Raw genomic sequence first — 19,160 nt, 5'->3', positions numbered from 1 at the left:
TACACAGACGTAAGCGGGTGCTATTCAGGTCAAACTATTGTTTCAAGTTATTCCCCGGGATAACCCGTATCTTTGGAGAAGAATTTTATCTACTTTCCACCTAGCACCCTCGATCCTGGGTCCCGCGTTGCTAGATAAGTAAAGTAGACTTTTGTAATAAACCACTGTTTCGGGTTTAAACTTTAAGCTATTTTACTTTTTCTTTCAAAAGATAGAATCACTGTCTTCACAGAAAAATAAAAAGATTTTGCTTCTGGATTCTCCTGGTCGGTTGATCAGACCTTCCTGGGCCTCCTCGACAATCTCTCCTTTATCTGCTCGTTTCCTCCCGGTTGTTCTACGGTTCTGCTCGGCTTTCGTCTCCTATCAGTCCCGTGTACCGAAATCACCCTGCAGGCTGAGAGTGAGTGCCTGGCTGGGGGCGATCTAGGATATATATCACCTTTAAAACAGCTTTGCTGATTACATGACATTATTCTAAAGTATTTTCTTCTGCTCCTGATCGCAATACTTTTCCTGTCCATGTGATTCCACATCAAGTCCTCATAATATCATGAGAGGGCCTTCGTGTAAAGCTGACCTTGGTCTGCCAGCTTACTGGACGTGAGGTTTCCTTGTTAATTATTCTGGGGCATTCCAGTCTTTCATTCCCTTATCTTTTGGAAGTATTGTATTTTCTTGTATTCTTAAATGTTTCAAATTATTCAAAATTAAGATTCTGATCATTCCAATCAACTGCTTGCTAAACTAATTGACTTCTATTAAAGGGTATAAAACTCATCCTCTTTATTTAACTTAAAGCTTAATTTTTAATAAGAATTTCTTGAACTAAAGATATTAAGTTGCAGCATGAACTGCTTCCTTATCTCCAGGCCTGTGTGATAATGGCTGTCTGCTTTCTAAGGAACCTTTGTCTGCAGTTAACCCTTCGAGCGCCTTCTGCTATTTTATTTTAGCATTTCATTACATTTACTTTTATGAGATCTTTTCTGTTACTTTGCTTTTTCTCATGTTTCTTGGGGTTTTTTCCATCAGACCTTCATGTTTCAAATGTCACCTTTGCATTTTTCTCAACAGCGCGCTCTCTCGTGCCCGCGCGCTCTCGTGCCCGCGCGCTCTCGTGCCCGCGCGCGCGCGAGAGAGGGCGGGGTGGGGGGCGAGAGAGCGCGCTCCCTCTCTATCTCTTCTCAATCTCCCCCGATCAGTCACCCCCTCTGACACTTGAACACTCCTGTCCAAGCAAGCCTTGCTAAAACAAAATTTGATATCTTGACTTGGGCAATTGGCATCTTTTTTAAAAAAAAAAATAAAAAAATTTTAGAGTATCCATTTATTTTTTTCCAATTAAGGGGCAATTTAGCGTGTTCAATCCACCGAGCCTGCACATCTTTTGGGTTGTGGGGGCGAAACCCATGCAAACACTGGGAGAATGTGCAAACTCCACACACACAGTGACCCAGAGCCCGGATCGAACCTGGGACCTCGGCGCCGTGAGGCAGCAGGGCTAACCCAAAGCGCCACCGTGCTGCCCTGGCAAAGGGCAATTTTTGATCTACTCAATAGATGATAACCCTACTGGATTTGAATCGGAGCATGGTAGTTTTCGTCTTTTATACTGGAGCATTGAAGTTTATCACGTTTACAATTTGATTTCCATATTCCAGCATAATTCAGAGTTTCTAGAAATTTGAAGGTGACGAGACATTGCAAGACAAGTTATTGAAGCATATGAAATCGGACTTCAAAAATAGAGATATTGACCTGGATTTTACAATTGCAGTAGTGTCGCTTGAGAGGGAGCAAATGGAGGAGATGCTGGGAGCTATAATCAAAACTATATCAAATTTTTTTAAAATTGCAACGGATTGATGAAAAATGTAACTATTGTTGAACTAAAGGCAGACCTCGAGGGCTGTCTCTTCAGCTTGTCATATTAGGGAGATGGTGGCGTAGTGGTATTGTCGTTGGACTAGTAATCCAGATCCAAGGTAATACCCTGGGACACGGGTTCAATAAAAGAAATCTGCTATTAAAAGTCTACTGCAACCATTGTAGATTGTCATAAAAATACATCTGGCTCACTGATGTCCGAGAGAAGAAAATCTGCTGTCCTTACCTGTCCGGCCTACGCATAATTTTCAGAATCATAGCAATGTGGTTGACTCTTAAATGTCCTCTGAAATGGCCAAGGCAGGCACTTGTATCAAAGAGCTAAAAGGTCTCAAAGGAATGAAACCGGACAGACCACCTGCCATCAATTTGGAAACGACAAGGGCCAACTCAGCCCTTTTGATCCTGCAAAGTCCCCTTAGTAACATCTGGGGGTTTGTGCCAAAACTGGGAGAGCTGTCTTGGATTAGTCAGTCAACAGACTGACATTGTACAGTATGATTCTAAATGAGTATGACTATGTCCCAGGCATTACCGTCCCAGCAGAGGTGGTGAGACGGTGGTATACAGTTGGGAAGGAATTGCCCTGGAAGTCCTCCACATCGACCCTGGATCCCATGAAGTTTCAGGGCGTCTCAAGTCAGACGTGGGCAAGGACACCTGCTGATTACCACACACCCCATCCACTGTCTCAGCTGATGAATCAGTACCCCTCCATGTTAAATACTATTTTGAGAAAGCACCGAGGGTGACAAAGGCATAGAATGTATTCTGGATGGGGAACTTCATTATGAAGAGAGGCTTGGTAGCAAAACTACTAACTGAGCTGGTCGAGTGCTAAAGGGCATTGTTGCTGGACAGGTTCCGTGACTGGTGGTGAGGGAACCAACAACTGCTCAAAGCATACATGACCTCATCCTCTCTAACCTACCTGCCACAGTTGTCTGTCCATGACCGTAGGAGTGACCACCGCACAGTCCTTGTGGAGGCAAAGGCCCATCTGAACATTGAGGAAATCCTCTATCGTGTTGTGAGACACCATTCTAAATCGAATAGATTTCGAACCAGACTGTGCGGCTCGCACACGCAGTAGCGGAATTTTACTCAACCACAATCCGTAACCTCTTAGATCATAGATCATAGAATTTACAATGCAGAAGGAGGCCATTCGGCCCGTCGAGTCTGCACCGGCTCTTGGAAAGAGCACCCTACCCAAGGTCAACACCCCCACCCTATCCCCATAACCCAATAACCCCACCCAACACTAAGGGCAATTTTGGACACTAAGGGCAATTTATCATGGCCAATCCACCTAACCTGCACATCTTTGGACTGTGGGAGGAAACCGGAGCACCCGGAGGAAACCCACGCACACACTGGGAGGATGTGCAGACTCCACACAGACAGTGACCCAAGCATGGCCCAGCATGTCTCCCACTTTACCATTAGCACCAAGCCAGGATATTAACCCTGGTTTAATGAAGAGTGCAGGAGAGCATGCCAGGAGCAGCACCAGGCATGCCTAAAAATGAGGTTGTCAACATGGTGAAGCTACAAAGCACAGGACTATTTGTGTGCCAAACATCAAATAATGGAGCGAAGCAATTCCACAACCAATGGATCAGATCTAACATCTGCAGTCCTCCCACGTCCAGTTGTGAATGGTGGTGGACAATTAAATGCTTACTGGAGGAGATTGCTCTACAAATATCCTCATCCTCAATGATGGAGGAGCCCAGCACATGAACACAAAAGATGAGGCTGAACCATTTGCTACAATCTTCATCCAAAAATGCTGAGTGGATGATACATATTGACCTCCATGGAGGTCCCAGCATCACCGATGCCAGTCTTCAACCAATTCAATTCACTCAATGTGATATCAAGAAACGATTGTAGGCACTGGATACTGCACAGGTTATGGGCCTGACAATATTCCAACAAAAGTACTGAAGATTTCTGCTCTAGAACATGCTGTGCGTCTAACGAAGCTGTTTCAGACAGCTACAGCACCAGCATTTACCCTACATTGTTTAGGTATATCCTGTACACAAAAAGCAGGACAGATCCAACCAGGCCAATTGCCACACCACTAGCTTCGCTCATCAGTAAAGTAATGAAATAGGTCATCAACAGTGCTTTGAAGTGGCACTTGGTTTAGCACTGTCCTGCTCACTGATTCTCAGTTTGGGTTCTGCCACATCCATTCAACTCCTGACCTTTCAACTCAAACATGGACAAAAGAGCTGAACTTCAGAGATGAGGTGAGAGCGACTGACCTTGACATCAGTACTGCATTTGACGGAGTGTGGCATCAAAGAGCCTGAGCAAAACTGGAGTCAATGGGAACTGGGGGGAAATCTCATCACTGATTGGAGTCACAACTAACACAAAAGAAGAGGGATGTGCTTGAGTTCAATCATTTCTCAGGAAATCACAGCTGGAGTTCTTCAAGTGTCCTGGTCCCAACCATCTCCAGCTCCTTCTTCAATGACCTACCTTCCATCATGAGGTCAGAAGTGAGGATGTTCGCTGATGTTTGTATAATGTTCAGCACCATTCACGAGGACCCCGATACCGAAGCAGTCCATGTCTAAATGCAGCAAGACCTGGGCAGTAGCAGATTTGGACTGTCAAGTGGCAAGTAACATTTGCAACACAGTGCAAGGAAATGACTATCTTCAACAAGATAGAATTTAACCATTGCCCTTTGAAATTCAGTTTCATTGATTAAAGAGGGGATCAGGGTTTATGGGGAGAAGGCAGGAGAATAGGGATGAGAAACATATCAGCCATGGTTGAATGGCAGAGCAGACGCGATGTGCTGAATGACCTAATTCTGCTCCTATGTCTTGTGGTCTAATAACCATTACTAAATCCCCACTATCAACATCCTGGGATTACTGTTGACCAAAAACTGAACTAGACTAGCTTTCTAAATACTGTGACTACAAGAATACATCCAAAGGTTAGGAATCTTGCGGCGAGTAACTCACCACCTGAATACCCAAAGCCTGCCCACAATACAAGGCGCAAGTCAGGAGTGTGATGGAATATTCTCCACTTGCCTGGACTGAGTGCAGCTCTGACAACTCTCAGACATCTGACCTTTTCCAGGACAAAGCAGGACACTTAATTGGTACCTCATCCACAAACATCCATTTCCCTCCGAAGGGACATGGTAGCAACAGTGAGTACCATCTACAAAATGCACCGCAGGAACTCGTGGGCAGCACGGTAGCATAGTGGTTAGCACAGGTGCGTCATAGCTCCAGGGTCCCAGGTTCGATTCCCAGCTTGGGTCACTGTCCGTGCGGAGTCTGCATATTCTCCCCGTGTCTGCATGGGGTTCCTCAGGGTGCTCCGGTTTCCTCCCTCAGTCCAAAGATGTGCAGGGTTAGGTGGATTGGCCATGCTAAATTGCCCTTGGGTTAGGTGAGATTACTGGGCTGCGGGGATAGGGTGGAGGTGTGGGCTTAAGTGGGGTACTCTTTCCAAGAGCCGGTGCAGACTCGATGGGCCGAATGGCTTCCTTCTGCGCTGTAAATTCTATGATCTATGATCACCGAGGCTCCTTCGACAGCACCTTCCAAATCTATGGTCGTTACTCATCTAGAAGGACAAGGACAGCAGGTAAATGAGGACACCAACATCTCAAGGTTTCCCTCCACGTCGCTCCCCATCCTGACTTGGAAATATATCTTTGTTCCTTCATTGTCACTGGGTCAACATCCTAGAATTCCCTCTCTTAACAGTACTGTGGGTGTACCTCCACTATATGAATTGCAGAGGTTTAAGGCAGCAGCCCACCACCAACTTCTCGGGTAATTCAGGATGGGCACAAATACTGGCCTAGCCATCCTTTGAATCAATAAAAACAAAATGGTGAGTCTTTGTTAGAGAGGGAATTCTGCACATACACAAACACACTCACTGATCCACGTGCATTGGCCCTCTCACTGATTATTTTTATTACTCTTATTTTGACTTTGTTCATTGCTATGATGTACTTTTGCTCAGCAATTGTTTCTTTCATTAGAATGTTAACTTTGTTTGAAATTCAGTTGATTGTCGTACCAAACATTTTCTTTGTGAAATTTGCTTACCAGCCCGAGTGAGAAAAATATGCAAATGTAGCAACCCCGAGCTAAAATGTTGGGTAAATCACACAGCAGCCATTGATCTTCTCCAGTGAATTCCTAATCAGTTCAGCCTTGTGAAGGATCTTTCAGCCATGGTTATTTGGCATTTTTAGCAAATGCCAATGAGCCCATTCTAAACAAGCTTATCCTTTCGGAAATTACCTGATAGAAAACTTTTCACTATCTGTTGCAGCACTGTTGGGATCAACGCCGTGTCTCCCTCACTCTGAACGTGAAGCACGGAAATTGAGAGAGTAACATTTTTATAATTTTGATATTAAGGTGGAGACCAAACTTGATAAATATAAATGGTGCTAATGTAAATGTTAGAGGTCCATGGACACCAGAACAGCTGGCCATGAAAGCTGCCAGATTGTTACAAAAACCCTACAGGTTCACTGCCCTTCAGGGAAGAGACCTGCTTTCCTCTTATCATGGGTTTCCAATCTTAGTAGATCCTGGAAATAACATAAACCTTGAAATCTCGAATGAAAATCAGTTTACTCATTTCCGGTAGAAATGCATATCGATATACGGAAGTAAATTGCTTTCTGACAAGCTAAGGGTTTCAATTTTTTTTCTGCTTTAGAGTTCTTCATTGATTTCACTGAACATGGTAGTTTGGCTAGAGCCTAAATGTTGTTGAAATTAAAGGTAAAACCAATTACAAGGCACTTATCCTTTCAGAAATTACCTGATAGGAAACTTTTCCTTTGTTTTGTAAGGAGTCACTATCTGTTGCAGCACTGTTGGGATCAACGCCGTGTCTCCCTCACTAAATTTTGATATTAAGGCGGAGACCAAACTTGATAAATATAAATGGTGCTAATGTAAATATTAGAGGTCCATGGACACCAGAACAGCTGGCCATGAAAGCTGCCAGATTGTTGCAAAAACCCTACAGGTTCACTGTCCTTCAGGGAAGAGACCTGCTTACCTCTTGCCTCCATTTGCTTTGGCTGCCGTCCTACATTTTATGGTTGGCTGTTAATGCCACAGGGGCATCAAGGAATGCACAGCAAAAACTGCCTTGCCAGTGACACTCAACCTAAACAAGTGAAGTAAATAAAATAGTAAAAATTCAAGGAATTTGTCTGTACATCAGTTAACACAGTTTGTATAAATTTTAACAATGTAAACATCCTGTTTAACTCCAGATATACTGTTGTAATGTATGCTCATGGGAGTTACTGTTAATACAATTTCACCCACAGCATTGACTTTTTAAGATTTTTGACTACACGTAACTTAACAACTGGCTGATCTCTTAAGAGGACAAAAATCTACCATTTGTTTAATGGGGTGGGTATTTGATTATTGGTAGTTAAGCATGTTGTGAACTATCTACTTTTACACTGCATTACACTACTGAGATAGTGCTCTAGTGCCATCTTTCAAGCGAGGCACTAAACCAAAGATCCGTCTGTTCTTTCGGGCAAATGTAAAATAAATTCTGTTGCACTATTTAAAGAAGGGGGCAGTGGGGTGAGCGGGTAAGGGTGTTCTCCTGACATCCTTATCAACATTTATCCTTTTCCTAAAGCCACTAAAACAGATTATATGTTAATTCATCTGTTTGTGGGAGTTTGCAATGTACACATTAGCACCAGTTTTGTTCACATAATATTGACTATGTCATTAACTGTGAAACACTTTTTAGGGTGCCCTGAGTTTGAAAGGTGCTATTTAGATGTAAACATATTCTTTATAGCCACGGTCACAGAATGACTAATTGCTTCCTTGCAAGTCTAGAATTTATATTTTCCCCACTATAAAAACACTTTCAAGCATTGAAACCAAATGTTGTGTCACTTGAGGTTCATGCAGGACCACAATAAAGGAGGTAAGATTTTTGCTGATTAAACTTTTTGACCGAGAACATAAACGTACGATTGCTTCCACCAGTGATTTTGTGAATTTTACCCGAGTTTCTTTTGCTTTGCAGATACCAATTTTTAGAAGAAGCATTTCAAAATCAAAAAGTAATTATTGAGACTTTAATGGCCAAGCTTCAAGAAAAGAAGAATTACATGCAATATGCAGCTAGTCAAGTGCAGAACAGGTATGTTTTTCTTACTAAATAGAGCATAACCGTGTGGTGGTACCCTAATTTTAATGTCCACATCATCTTTCTTGTGGGGGCCATGAATTGGATTCAATTTGAATTTGAATTGGTTTTTGGAGCAGGCAAGGAGCTGGGTTAGGGGTTCGCCCCTGACCACACTCTGAGCCATGGCTTTGTAACTCAGAAAAAGTAATATGGAATGGCATATGTATTACCGTCCCCGATAACTTTTTATTCACACTTTTAATATATTTATTTCTTAAACCTCCTCTTATTGCAAGCAAGTTTTTTGCTACTAGGTTGCAAATTCTAAAATTTGCTGGACAAGTCTCCCAAGAACTTGAGAAACAGGAGCAGGAGTAGACCACTCGCCCATCAAGCATGCTCTGTGTTCAGTACAATCATGATTGATCTTGGGTTTCAACTCTACTTTTCCTGCCTGCTCCCCATAATCCTTGATTCTTTGAGAGACCAAAATTCTACCTATCCAAGTTTTAAATGTATTCAATGATGGAGTATCCACAACTCGGGTAGATAATTCCAAAGATTCACAACCATTTGAGTGAAGTAGTTTCTCCTCCTCTCGGTCCTAAATTACCGATTCCTTATCCTGAGATTGTGCTCCCGTCTATTAGATTCCCTGACCATCGGAAACAGTCACTCAGCTGCTATCGAGGCCCTTCAGGATCTTGCATGTTTTGATTAAATCAACTCTCACTTCAAAACTCCAGGGAAGATCGGCCCAATTTACAAAATCTGTCATCATAGGACAACCCTCTAGTCCCAGGGACCAGTTTAATGAAATTTCACTGCACCTTTTCCAATATGCTTCCTTAGATGTGGAGACCAAAACTCTGCACACTACTCCAAATGTGGTTTCATCAAAACACTGTGCAATTGTCGCAGGCTTTCTTTATCCATATACTCGAATTCCCTTGCAGTAAAGGCTTACTGTCATTTGCCTTCCTCATTGATTACTCTCCGAAAACTAGTGCTTCCTGAACTGAGTAAATACTTGGCATGCAATTCTGTCTTGGGCGTAGTGCTCCGAAGTTATTTTTATGCTTGCAACCACTGTTGTGAAAAATGTACATTCGGGCAGCGCGGTGGCGCAGTGGTTAGCACTGCTGCCTCACGGCGCGAGGTCCCAGGTTCGGTCACGGCTCTGGGTCACTGTCTGTGTGGAGTTTGCACATTCTCCCCATGTTTGCATGGGTTTCGCCCCCACCACCCAAATGTGCAGGGTAGGTGGATTGGCCACGCTAAATTGCACCTTAATTGGAAAAAATGAATTGGGTACTCTAAATTTATATTTAAAAACTGTGCTTTCTAGTTCAAAGAATATACAACCAGTTTATTCGCCATTTAAGCCTCTTCCCATCCTTGCTGCTCCTACTCTATCAGCACAATCCTCAATCCCCTTCTCTCTTATGTGCTTTTCTTGCTCCTAACTTCATTGCATCTATACTACTCATCTCAACCACTCCCTATGATTTCCCTTTCCCAGCTACCACAGTTAAACAAGTATGAAATGTGCTATTCTTTTGTCCCTCTCCATTTCACACTCAAAGTGGAAAAAAATAGCAAAAATGTTCTTACTACTTGTTTAGCTGCAGTCTACTGATTCGCTGTATAACTCATTTTGATATCATTTAATGGCCATGTGGCAACCAGTTTCTTTTGGAAGACTTGTACAAAGCAACAGCATTTTCCTAAGTTACGCACATCAAAACATTAGAATTGATCAATAGCAAAATAATGTTCACCTCTTTTAACTCCTACATTTGCTGCTGAAAGTTATACAAGTATCTTCTGAGCATAAAATCTTGTTCACTGGCCCGAGGCCATCAACAATGTGGGTAAATATTGAGCAGGAGAGGACAGAGATGCAAATAAAACTGAGAAAATGGACCCATCTGGAAAATCCCAAATTTGTGTAAAGGAATCTCTCGAGTTAAAGCCGAAACAGACCAAAAGTAGTTGGTATGGAACTGAAGATACTGAAGTAAAAAGACTAGATAGGATCAGTTGGAGTTACAAAACCAAGTTTATTGCCTAAAAACAATAGAAGACCTGTACTTTGCAGAGTAGCAAATTGACAAAGTGCCGCATAGGAGACTTAAATCAGTTAAGAGCCCATGGTGTTACGGGTGAGATCCTGGCATGGATAGAGGATTGGCTGACTGGCAGAAGGCAGAGAGTGGGGATAAAGAGGTCTTTTTCAGGATGGCAGCTGGTGACTTGTGGTGTGCCTCGAGGGTCTATGCTGGGACCACAACTTTTCATAATATACATTAATGATCTGGAAGAAGGAACTGAAAGGCACTGTTGCTAAGTTTGCAGATGATTCAGAGACCTGTGGAGGGACAGGTAGTATGGAGGAAGCAGGGGGGCTGCAGAAGGACTTGGACAGGCTGGGAGAGTGAGCAAATAAGTGGCAGATGGAACATAGAACATACAGTGCAGTAGGAGGCCATTCGGCCCATCAAGTCTGCACCGACCCACTTAAGCCCTCACTTCCACCCTATCCCCGTAACCCAATAACCCCACCTAACCTTTTTGGGCACTAAGGGCAATTTAGCATGGCTAATCCGCCTAACTTGCACGCCTTTTGGATTGTGGGAGGAAACCGGAGCACCCGGAGGAAACCTACGCAGACACAGGGAGAACGTGCAGACTCCGCACAGACAGTGACCCAGCGGGGAATCGAAGCTGCTGTGAAGCTACAGTGCTAGCCACTGTGCTACCATGCTGCCCCCACTGGTACCGTGCTGGAATACAATGTGTAAAAGTGTGAGGTTTATGCACTTTGAAAGGATGAATGGAGGTAACGACTATTTTCTAAATGTTTAGGAAATCAGAAGCACAAAGGGAATGGAAGTCCTTGTTCAAGATTCTCTTGAGGTTAACGTGCAGGTTCAGTTGGCAGTTAGGAAGACAAATGCAATGTTAGCATTCATGTCAAGAGGGCTAGAATACAAGCCCAGGGATGTACTTCTTAGGCTGTATAAGGCTCTGGTTAAAGCCCATTTGGAGTATTGTGAGCAGTTTGGGCCCTCTATCTAAGGAGGGATGTGCTGGCCTTGGAAATGGTCCAGAGGAGGATCACAAGAATGATCCCTGGAATGAAGAGCTTGTCATATGGGGAACGGTTGAGAACTCTGGGTCTGTACTCGGAGTTTAGAAAATGAGGGGGGATCTTGGTGAAACTTACAGGATACTGCGAGGCCTGGATAAGGTGGACAACCTCAGACTAAAGGGACGACCCTTCAAAACAGAGAATTGGAGGAATTTCTTCAGCCAACGATTGGTGTATCTGTGGAACTCTTTGTTGCAGAAAGCTGTGGAGGCCAAATCACTGAGTGTCTTTAAGACAAGAGATAGATAGGACCTTGATCAATCAGGGATTATGGGGAGAAGACAGGAGAATGGGGATGGGAAAGATATCAGCCATTATTGAATGGCAGAGCAGACTCGATGGGCCGAGTGGCTTAACTCTGCTCCTATGTCTTATGGAGGGAAAAATTCTAACTCGCTAATTTGGGCTTGAGAGAAACATAGTTTTCCTATGTTTGATTTTTCGCTCTCCTTTTGTTAATGTGCATATTTATGAATTTAAAGCAATGAAAAAGGTGCCATCATATTCACTAGGATATTATCAGGGTTGAGGGATTAATTTTAGAGTTGATTGAGTCATTATGGCTTTGGATGTAACCCAAAGGTCATTTACTTCAGATCTCACCATACCAAATTATGAAATTGAATTCAATCTGGTCATTCGCAAGTTGGGGTCAGAAACTTTAATCTGGAAAGTTGGAGTGTCTTATCATAGATTATCATAGAATTTACAGTGCAGAAGGAGGCCATTCGGCCCATCGAATCTGCAACGGCTCTTGGAAAGAGCACCCTACCCAAGGTCCACACCTCCACCCTATCCCCATAACCCAGTATCCCCACCCAACACCAAGGGCAATTTTGGACACTAAGGGCAATTTATCATGGGCAATCCACCTAACCTGCACATCTTTGGACTGTGGGAGGAAACCGGAGCACCCGGAGGAAACCCACGCACACACGGGGAGGATGTGCAGACTCCGCACAGACAGTGACCCAAGCCGGAATCGAACCTGGGACCCTGGAGCTGTGACGCAATTGTGCTATCCACAAGGCTACCGTCTTGGAAAATTTAATTTGAAATTAGTTTTGACACCTTGCAGTTTAGATGTTGCACAGTATTAACACACTCAATTGACCCGTATTCTTGGATAGCCAGGGGACCAAACCTGCTGGAAAGGTACCTGGAACAGCAACAGATTTACGATTGACCTATGCAACCAGGGAGGCTAGCACAGATCACTGTTCACACACACACACCCCACCAAAAGGCATCAAATTCAAAGCCCAATTTAAGCTGCCTGGCAATGGGCATCAACCTTCCAAACTTCAGAGTGGGATCTGCATTGGTGTATACAAACTGCAGTTAAAATGTATCCAAGTGCGTTCACCAATAGGAACCAAGCTCAGTCTTGCTCCATTCTTTTACCTTTTGCCTCCAACTTCATCTACAAGGTTGCTGATGACACGACACGGATCTCGAACAATGATGAGTCCGAGTACAGGAGGGAGATAGAGAACCTAGTGGCGTGGTGTAAAGACAACAATCTCTCCCTCAATGTCATGTCATGTGCGAGTACGTTTAAGAAATGGGTGTTTATCGAATAGCTGTAGTGGGTGTACCTTTAAGATATGGATGTTTGTCAGATAGCTGCAGTGATGTCAGAGTGGGTGGAGCTGTGCTGCCTGTCTTTCACTTCCGTTTGTGAGCAGGCAGCTACAGTGTGTTTTAGTTTCGTTTTGAGAGCTGGATAGCTGCAGGCAAAGCAAACAGCTGTATCAAAATCTCTCTCTACAATCTAAAGACTGTCTCCAGATCATTTGAGGATTTCAAAGTGATAACTGTTCTCAGTAGTGAATTTAAACCTGATCTCTTAAAAAGGGTCTTTTGTCTTATGGATGTTGTAAGGAAAGATGTATTCTTTGGGGGGCGTATTTTAGTTGATGATTGCTTAGATGTTTAGTGTGAGTGTTTAAAAATGTTAATGGGATTCATAGAATAAACAGTGTGTTTTTGTTTAAACATACTTTTAGTTCTCTGTTGCATCACACCTGTAAGGTAGGCCCGTGTGCTCTCCGTAACCACAATCTATTAAAAGTTGTGGATCAGGTGAACTCCATGATACACTTTGGGGTTCTCTAAACCCTGGCCCATAACAGTCAGCAAAACTAAAGAGCTGGCCAAGTATCGTGCACACCCCTGTCTGCATCAATGTTGCCGAGGTGGAGATGGTTGACAGCTTCAAATTCCTAGGTGTGCACATCACCAACAATGTGTCCTGGTCCACCGACGTCGACGCTACGATCAAGAAAACACAACAGTGCCTATACTTCCTCAGGAAACTAAGGAAATTCGGCATGTCCACTTTGACTCTTAGCAATTTTTACAAATGCAACATAGAAAGCATCCTCTCTGGCTGCATCACAGCCTGGTATGGCAACTGCTCGGCCCAAGATCGTAAGAAACTTCAGAGTTGTGAACACAGCCCAGTCCATCACGCGAACCTGTCTGCCTCCCATCCATTGGCTCAGTCTTCACCTCCTGCTGCCTAGGGAAAGCGAGCAGCATAATCAAGACCCCTCCCACCTGGGTTATTCTTCCTTCCATCGGTCAGGAGATACAAAAGTCTGAGAACACACTAACAGGTTCAAAAACAGCTTCTTCCCTGCTGTTATCAGACTCCTGAATGACCCTCTTATGGACTGATCTGGTCTCTTTGCACATCTTCTCTATTGAGTAGTACTACACGCCGTTTGCTTACCCGATGCCTGTGCCTATGTATTTACATTGTGTATTCATGAATGTCCTATGTTTTTTTCATGTATGGAATGATCTGTCTGGGTTGTACGCAGAACAATACTTTTCACTGTACCTCGGTACATGTGACAAATCAAATTCAAATCCAAACCTTGCCACTTGTCCTGTTAGTTGTCTCCCAATCATCAGTGGAATGAAGGTAATGATCAGCAATGGTGCAAGCAGCTTATACTTGGTCTTTGGCAATGCAAAAGTGAATGGGCAGCACATTTTATACTGCACACTTTTCATCAGTGGTTAGAGGGTCAGATTAAACTAAGTGTTATGGAGGAAAAGCATAGTGGTTAGGTTGAAACGGTGCTTTAACCTTGTATGATAACTGCTGAATCCTTCAGACGTAACTGAGAAGAAAGTATTAATGGTGGAGTGGGTTAACAATGTGTTGCTGCAATGTGATTTTCTTATGGTGCAATGTCCAGATTATTGCCCATTTAGGGTGAAGTTTACTAATTTGATCTTTATTCAAGGGATGAGGGCACCCATAGGTATTTGAGTAGCTCGCAATCTGAGGTTTTATTAATTTTGCTTTAAATACACCGCCCACAGTCCAAAGATGTGCAGGTTAGGTGGGTTGGCCACGCCAACTTTCCCCTTCGTATCCAGTGGTTAGATGGGTGATAGAAACTAACCTTTTTATTATAGGTAAAAGGGGTTAAGGGAAGAAATTATTTAAGGAAATCATAATAACGAAGATTGTAAATTATTATATATCGACCATAACAATGAGAGATAGCTGACTGCTTGTGAAAAGATCCGATAAGGAAACTGCAAACGTTTGCAAGGCCGAGCTAGAAAGACTCTGCGTTAGAGAGATGGATTTGGATCCAGTTCCATATCAATGGTAACCACCGAATCACCCTATGGAAAGGATTTTTGCTGAGTAAGCTTTTCATCGAGTGGAAATTTACTGAAAGTTTCATTTCTTAATTTAACAGACAGACACATGAATCGAATTAAAAGAATTATACCAATCACTGCTGTATAGAGGACGAGTCTTTATAGATAGTAATCTTAAGTTTAGGTATCGGGACGAGAAAGTCATTCTAGAATAAATTCAACCTATTCTCTAAAAATTTGTTCTATCCTCTTGCTCTGCAAATCGCTCTGCGCAGTCCTTTTGTACTGTGTACCTTAACTTGAAGAAATTACTACGAGCTGTCATTGTATTTTGCATTAAAATCTGTATTTGCAAAAGACAATCATTCTGATTAGCTTGCTGCAGGGCTAGTCGGAACATTCTAAATTCTGTACTTGTGTGAAAATTGAAACTTATAGAACATAGAACATTACAGCGCTGTACATTCAGCCCTCGATGTTGCGCCGACCTGTGAAACCAATCTAAAGCCCATCTACACTATTCCATTATCACCCATATGTTTATCCAATGACCATTTAAATGCCCTTAATGTTGGCGAGTCCACTACTGTTGCAGGCAGGGCATTCCACCCCCTTTCCTACTCTTGAGTAAAGAACCTATCTCTGACATCTGTCCTGTATCTGTCTCCCCTCAATTTAAAGCTACATCCCCTCGTGCTAGCCATTACCATCCAAGAAAAAAGGCTCTCACTGTCCACCCTATCTAATCCTCTGATCATCTTGTATGCCTCTATTAAGTCACCTCTTAACCTTCTTCTTTCTAATGAAAACAGCCTCAAGTCCCTCAGCTTTTCCTCATAAGATCTTCCCTCCATACCAAGCAACATCCTGGTAAATCTCCTCTGCACCTTTTCCAATGCTTCCACATCCCTCCTATAATGCCGCGACCAGAACTGCACGCAATACTCCAAATGAAATTAAATGAAAATCGCTTATTGTCACAAGTAGGCTTCAAATGAAGTTACTGTGAAAAGCCCCTAGTCGCCACATTCCGGCGCCTGTTCGGGGAGGCTGGTACGGGAATTGAACCGTGCTGCTGGCCCACCTTGGTCTGCTTCCAAAGCCGGCTCTTTAGCCCTGTGCTAAACAGCCCACGGCCGCACCAAAGTTCTGTACAGCTGCACCATGACCTCATGGCTCCGAAACTCAATCCCTCTACCAGTAGAAGCTAACACACCGTACGCCGCCTTAACAACCCTATCAACCTGGTTGGCAACTTTCAGGGATCTATATACATGGACGCCGAGAGATCCCTGCCCATCCACACTACCAAAAATCTTTACATTAGCCCAGTACTCTGTATTCCTGTTATTCCTTCCAAAATGAATCACCTCACACTTTTCTGCATTAAACTCCATTTGCCAGCTGTCAGCCCAGCTCTGCAGCTTATCTATGTCCCTCTGTAACCTGCAACATCCTTCAGCACTGTCCACAACTCCACCGACTTTAGTGTCATCCGCAAATCTCCTCACCCATCCTTCTACGCCCTCCTCCAGGTCATTTATAAAAATGACAAACAGCAGTGGCCCCAAAACAGATCCTTGTTACACATACTAGTGTAACTGACACTAGTCAGTTACTAGTTACCACTAGTAACTGAACTCCAGGCTGAACATTTCCCATCAACCACCACCCTCTGTCTTCTTACAGTTAGCCCATTTCTGATCCAAACCGCTAAATCATCCTCAATCCCTTGCCTCCGTATTTTCTGCAATAGCCTATCGTGGGGAATCTTATCAAACGCTTTACTGAAATCCATGTACACCACATCAACTGCTTTACCCTCGTCCACCTGGGTAGTCACTTTCTCAAAGAACTCCATAAGGTTTGTGAGGCACGACCTACCCTTCACAAAACCGTGTTGACTATCCCTAATCAAATTATTCCTTTCTAGATGGATTATAAATCCTATCTCTTATAATCCTTTCCAAGACTTTGCCCACAACAGAAGTAAGGCTCACTGGTCTATCGTTACCGGGGTTGTCTCTACTCCCCTTCTTGAACAAGGGGACAACATTTGCTATCCTCCAGTCTTCTAGCACTATTCCTGTAGACAATAATGACATAAAGATCAAAGCCAAAGACTCTGCAATCTTCTCCCTAGCTTCCCAGAGAATCCGAGGATAAATCCCATCCGGCCCAGGGGACTTATCTATTTTCACACTTTCCAGAATTGCTAACACCTCCTCCCGATGATCCTCAATCCCGTCTAGTCTAGTGGCCTGTATCTCCGTATTCTCCTCGATAACATTGTCTTTTTCCTGTGTGAATATTGACGCAAAATATTCATTTAGCGCCTCTCCTATCTCTTCAGACTCCAAGCACAACTTCCCACTACTGTCCTTGACTGGCCCTACTCTTACCCTAGTCATTCGTTTATTCCTGTCATATCTATAGAAAGCTTTAGAGTTATCCTTGATCCTACCTGCCAAAGTCTTCTCATGTCCCCTACTGGCTCTTCTTAGCTCTCTCTTTAGGTCCTTCCTAGCTAACTTGTAACTTTCGAGCGCCCTAACTGAACCTTCAGGTCTCATCTTGACATAAGCCTCCTTCTTCCTCTTGACAAGTGTTTCGACTGCTTTAGTAATCCACGGTTCCCTTGTTCAACCACTTCCTCCCTGCCTGACAGGTACATACTAATCAAGGACACGCAGTAGCTGTTCCTTGAACAAGCTCCACATTTCAATTGTGCCCAGCCCTGCAGTTTCCTTCCCCATCCTATGCATCCTAAGTCTTGCCTAATCGCATCATAATTGCCTTTCCCCCAGATATAACTCTTGCCCTACGGTATATACCTATCCTTTTCCATCACTAAAGTAAACGTAATCGAATTGTGGTCACTATCACCAAAGTGCTCACCTACCTCCAAATCTAACACCTGTCCTGGTTCATTACCCAGTACCAAATCCAATGTGGCCTCGCCTTTTGTTGGCCTATCTACATACTGTGTCAGGAAATCCTCCTGCACACATTGGACAAAAACTGACCCATCTAAAGTACTCTAACTGTAGCGTTTCCAGTCAATATTTGGAAAGTTAAAGTCCCCCATAACAACTACCCTGTTACTTTCGCTCCTGTCCAGAATCATCTTTGCAATCCTTTCCTCTACATCTCTGGAACTTTTCGGAGGCCTATAGAAAACCCCTAACAGGGTGACCTCACCTTTCCTGTTTCTAACCTCAGCCCATACTACCTCAGTAGACGAGTCCTCATCAAACGTCCTTTCTGCCACCGTAATACTGTCCTTGACTAAAAATGCCACACATCCCCCCCCCTTTTACCACCTTCCCTGACTGAGCTTACTGCAACATCTAAACCCCGGCACCTGCAACAACCATTCCTGTCCCTGCTCTATCCATGTCTCCGAAATGGCCACAACATCGAAGTCCCAGGAACCAACCCATGCTGCAAGTTCACCCACCTTATTCCGGATGCTCCTGGCATTGAAGTAGACACATTTCAAACCACCTGCCTGCCTGCCAATACACTCCTGCGACCTTGAAACCTTACTCATGACCTCACTACTCTCAACCTCCTGTGCACTGGAGCTACAATTCAGGTTCCCACCCCCCTGCTGAACTAGTTTAAACCCTCCCAAAGAGCATTAGCAAATTTCTCCCCCAGGATATTGGTACCCCTCTGGTCCAGGTGAAGACCATCCCGTTTGTAGAGGTCCCACCGACCCCAGAATGAGCCCCAATTATCCAGGTATCTGAATCCCTCCCTCCTGCACAATCCCTGTAGCCACGTGTTCAACTGCTCTCACTCTATTCCTCGTCTCGCTAGCATGTGGCACGGGTAACAGCCCAGAGATAACTCTGTTCTAGCTCTAAGATTCCACCCTAGCTCCCTGAATACCTGCCTTCCATCCCCATCCCTTTTCCTACCTATGAAGTTGGTGCTTATGTGGACCACGACTTGGGGCTGCTCCCCCTCCCCCTTGAGGATCCTGAAAACACGATCCGAGGCATCACGGACCCTGGCACTTGGGAGGCAACACACCCACTGCGAGTCTCTCTCGTTCCCACAGAATCTCCTATCTGTCCCCCTAAGTATGGAGTCTCAATGACTAATGCTCTACTCCTCTACACCTTCCCTTCTGAGCAACAGGGACAGACTCTGTGCCAGAGACCTGTACCCCATTGCTTACCCCTGGTAAGTCGTCTCCCCCACCAGTATCCAAAGCGGTATACTTTTTACTGAGGGAAACGACCACAGGGGAACCCTATACTGACTGCTTCCTCCCAGCCCCTCT

At 44.0% G+C, this 19,160-nt stretch overlaps 1 protein-coding gene across 2 annotated transcripts in view; it reads left to right on the top strand.

The window, feature by feature from the left end:
* LOC140393925 (E3 ubiquitin-protein ligase TRIM33-like) overlaps nt 1–19,160 on the top strand; it is a 256,428-nt gene that overhangs the window by 183,532 nt on the left and 53,736 nt on the right. For both annotated transcript variants that reach the window (XM_072480565.1, XM_072480564.1), the window contains exon 5: nt 7,978–8,094. In XM_072480565.1, coding sequence (XP_072336666.1) covers nt 7,978–8,094 — 117 coding nt within the window. The remainder of the gene's footprint in view (nt 1–7,977; nt 8,095–19,160) is intronic.

Source organism: Scyliorhinus torazame, chromosome 17 (genome assembly GCF_047496885.1).
Source record: "Scyliorhinus torazame isolate Kashiwa2021f chromosome 17, sScyTor2.1, whole genome shotgun sequence".
Lineage (NCBI taxonomy): Eukaryota > Metazoa > Chordata > Chondrichthyes > Carcharhiniformes > Scyliorhinidae > Scyliorhinus > Scyliorhinus torazame.
The sequence above is the reverse complement of the archived record's forward strand: the minus strand, read 5'-3'. Positions and strand labels throughout refer to the sequence as shown.